The sequence below is a fragment of the Myxine glutinosa genome, chromosome 5 (assembly GCF_964187855.1).
Source record: "Myxine glutinosa chromosome 5, kmMyxGlut1.1, whole genome shotgun sequence".
Taxonomy (NCBI): domain Eukaryota; kingdom Metazoa; phylum Chordata; class Myxini; order Myxiniformes; family Myxinidae; genus Myxine; species Myxine glutinosa.
In genome coordinates this window covers 8,283,791-8,288,209 of record NC_136265.1, presented here as the reverse complement: position 1 = coordinate 8,288,209, position 4,419 = coordinate 8,283,791, and the positions used below count along the sequence as shown (strand labels likewise).

At 37.5% G+C, this 4,419-nt stretch overlaps 1 protein-coding gene across 1 annotated transcript in view; it reads right to left on the bottom strand.

Annotated features, from left to right (window-relative positions):
• PSMA1 (proteasome 20S subunit alpha 1) overlaps positions 1-4,158 on the bottom strand; it is a 13,207-nt gene extending 9,049 nt beyond the window's left edge. The window contains exon 1 of the mRNA XM_068117863.2: positions 3,927-4,158. Within this exon, the coding sequence (XP_067973964.1) occupies positions 3,927-3,929 (3 nt within the window). The 5' untranslated portion in view covers positions 3,930-4,158. The remainder of the gene's footprint in view (positions 1-3,926) is intronic.
• Positions 4,159-4,419: the final 261 nt, after the last annotated feature.

The following is a 4,419-nucleotide window of genomic DNA, read 5'->3' as shown; positions in this document are numbered from 1 at the left end:
ACTTGTTTATGATTGGTTAGTAAGATTATTTCCCATCCCCAGAACCTTAAACTTGTTTATGATTGGATCGTAAGATTGTTACCCATCCCCAGCACCTTAAACTTGTTTATGATTGGATCGTAAGATTGTTACCCATCCCCAGCACCTTAAACTTGTTTATGATTGGATCGTAAGATTATTTCCCATCCCCAGAACCTTAAACTTGTTTATGATTGGTTGGTAAGATTTTTACCCATCCCCAGCACCTTACACTTGTTTATGATTGGTTAGTAAGATTATTTCCCATCCCCAGAACCTTAAACTTGTTTATGATTGGTTAGTAAGATTATTTCCCATCTCCAGCACGTTAAACTTGTTTATGATTGGGATTATTTCCCATCCCCAGCACGTTAAACTTGTTTATGATTGGGATTATTTCCCATCCCCAGAACCTTAAACTTGTTTATGATTGGTTGGTAAGATTGTTACCGATTCCCAGCACCTTAAACTACTTTATTATTGGTTCGTAAGATTGTTACCGATTCCCAGCACCTTACACTTGTTTATGATTGGTTGGTAAGATTGTTACCGATTCCCAGCACCTTAAACTACTTTATTATTGGTTCGTAAGATTGTTACCGATTCCCAGCACCTTACAGTTACACTTGTTTATGATTGGTTGGTAAGATTGTTACCGATTCCCAGCACCTTAAACTACTTTATGATTGGTTGGTAAGATTGTTACCGATTCCCAGCACCTTACAGTTACACTTGTTTATGATTGGTTGGTAAGATTGTTACCGATTCCCAGCACCTTAAACTACTTTATTATTGGTTCGTAAGATTGTTACCGATTCCCAGCACCTTACACTTGTTTATGATTGGTTAGTAAGATTATTTCCCATCCCCAGAACCTTAAACTTGTTTATGATTGGTTAGTAAGATTATTTCCCATCCCCAGCACCTTAAACTTGTTTATGATTGGATCGTAAGATTGTTACCCATCCCCAGCACCTTAAACTTGTTTATGATTGGATCGTAAGATTGTTACCCATCCCCAGCACCTTAAACTTGTTTATGATTGGATCGTAAGATTATTTCCCATCCCCAGAACCTTAAACTTGTTTATGATTGGTTGGTAAGATTTTTACCCATCCCCAGCACCTTACACTTGTTTATGATTGGTTAGTAAGATTATTTCCCATCCCCAGAACCTTAAACTTGTTTATGATTGGTTAGTAAGATTATTTCCCATCTCCAGCACGTTAAACTTGTTTATGATTGGGATTATTTCCCATCCCCAGCACGTTAAACTTGTTTATGATTGGGATTATTTCCCATCCCCAGAACCTTAAACTTGTTTATGATTGGTTAGTAAGATTATTTCCCATCCCCAGAACCTTAAACTTGTTTATGATTGGTTAGTAAGATTATTTCCCATCTCCAGCACGTTAAACTTGTTTATGATTGGGATTATTTCCCATCCCCAGAACCTTAAACTTGTTTATGATTGGTTGGTAAGATTGTTACCGATTCCCAGCACCTTAAACTACTTTATTATTGGTTGGTAAGATTGTTACCGATTCCCAGCACCTTACAGTTACACTTGTTTATGATTGGTTGGTAAGATTGTTACCGATTCCCAGCACCTTAAACTACTTTATTATTGGTTCGTAAGATTGTTACCGATTCCCAGCACCTTACACTTGTTTATGATTGGTTGGTAAGATTGTTACCGATTCCCAGCACCTTAAACTACTTTATTATTGGTTCGTAAGATTGTTACCGATTCCCAGCACCTTACAGTTACACTTGTTTATGATTGGTTGGTAAGATTGTTACCGATTCCCAGCACCTTAAACTACTTTATGATTGGTTGGTAAGATTGTTACCGATTCCCAGCACCTTACAGTTACACTTGTTTATGATTGGTTGGTAAGATTGTTACCGATTCCCAGCACCTTAAACTACTTTATTATTGGTTCGTAAGATTGTTACCGATTCCCAGCACCTTACACTTGTTTATGATTGGTTGGTAAGATTGTTACCGATTCCCAGCACCTTAAACTACTTTATTATTGGTTCGTAAGATTGTTACCGATTCCCAGCACCTTACACTTGTTTATGATTGGTTGGTAAGATTGTTACCGATTCCCAGCACCTTAAACTACTTTATTATTGGTTCGTAAGATTGTTACCGATTCCCAGCACCTTACACTTGTTTATGATTGGTTGGTAAGATTGTTACCGATTCCCAGCACCTTAAACTACTTTATTATTGGTTCGTAAGATTGTTACCGATTCCCAGCACCTTACAGTTACACTTGTTTATGATTGGTTGGTAAGATTGTTACCGATTCCCAGCACCTTAAACTACTTTATGATTGGTTGGTAAGATTGTTACCGATTCCCAGCACCTTACAGTTACACTTGTTTATGATTGGTTGGTAAGATTGTTACCGATTCCCAGCACCTTAAACTACTTTATTATTGGTTCGTAAGATTGTTACCGATTCCCAGCACCTTACACTTGTTTATGATTGGTTGGTAAGATTGTTACCGATTCCCAGCACCTTAAACTACTTTATTATTGGTTCGTAAGATTGTTACCGATTCCCAGCACCTTACACTTGTTTATGATTGGTTGGTAAGATTGTTACCGATTCCCAGCACCTTAAACTACTTTATTATTGGTTCGTAAGATTGTTACCGATTCCCAGCACCTTACAGTTACACTTGTTTATGATTGGTTGGTAAGATTGTTACCGATTCCCAGCACCTTAAACTACTTTATGATTGGTTGGTAAGATTGTTACCGATTCCCAGCACCTTACAGTTACACTTGTTTATGATTGGTTGGTAAGATTGTTACCGATTCCCAGCACCTTAAACTACTTTATTATTGGTTCGTAAGATTGTTACCGATTCCCAGCACCTTACAGTTACACTTGTTTATGATTGGTTGGTAAGATTGTTACCGATTCCCAGCACCTTAAACTTGTTTATGATTGGTTGGTAAGATTGTTACCGATTCCCAGCACCTTAAACTACTTTATGATTGGTTGGTAAGATTGTTACCCATTCCCAGCACCTTAAACTACTTTATGATTGGTTGGTAAGATTGTTACCCATTCCCAGCACCTTAAACTACTTTATGATTGGTTGGTAAGATTGTTACCCATTCCCAGCACCTTAAACTTGTTTATGATTGGGATTATTTCCCATCCCCAGAACCTTAAACTTGTTTATGATTGGTTGGTAAGATTGTTACCGATTCCCAGCACCTTAAACTACTTTATTATTGGTTGGTAAGATTGTTACCGATTCCCAGCACCTTACAGTTACACTTGTTTATGATTGGTTAGTAAGATTGTTACCCATTCATAGCACCTTAAACTACTTTATGATTGGTTAGTAAGATTGTTACCCATTCCCAGCACCTTAAAATAGTTTATGATTTGTTGGTAAGTTATTATTATCCTGAAAAGAAAATGTGCAAGTTCAGGATCCCAATTTTATTGCAGGTCCGTATTTATACTATATTTCATTATTTCAGCCTTGGTGTGTCTGCTGAAGAGTGAAGGTGTAAACGAAGCACACATGTCGTGTATGGCTATGGGTTTTTCCTGTAAAGCCAAAGGGCCACAAGTTTACCTTGTTATGCAGTGGGATTACCTGTCAAAATACGATTGGGTGCACGTCATAAATATACAATATGAGCAGGTGTGACTCGCTTCTACGTAGCATCTATGATCTACGTCATCATATTTCATACACTTTATTCTATGAATGACTTTGCATCCTTCACAAGCTCGACAAGGCCTCGGCTTCAAATCGGCGCCTTCACGGCTACGAATACCATTTAAACCGGCACGTCACAAAGATAAACTATTTAAATCATCACAAGATTCGCCAAATTGTCCAGAACATGAAGAGGGAATATTTACCATGATGAATCTTCAGTGAACTCACGGCTTGATTCAACCACTAATCACCATTCAGCCTTTACAATCGAGCGCCGATTGTCGAATCCAACATTCCTTGTTTTCTTCAGGCGTAACAACTTACAAGATCATAAAAACGTTTATTTGGCAAACACTAACATCATCAATCATTTTTCATCACTATTTGCAAAGTTATAATCATAATTTATAAAACTTTGCTCAAGCTACCAGAGGCGCTGTAACTACCTACACTGCCATGGTGAATAACACAATTCATTAGTTGATGCGTTTTAAAAACATTTACCTCCTATTTATGACGTAGATCCTTATCAAGACCAATAGAGAATGCAAAGGTAATAAATAATCATGTCTTCCCGAGATGCTAAAACATAACAGTTAAACAGACATCGCCTATTAAAAATAAGACCCCTCCCCACGGAAGTGACGTAATAACGGCTTTGTTTTATTTTGTACTCGCTGATAGTATAATCGTTTA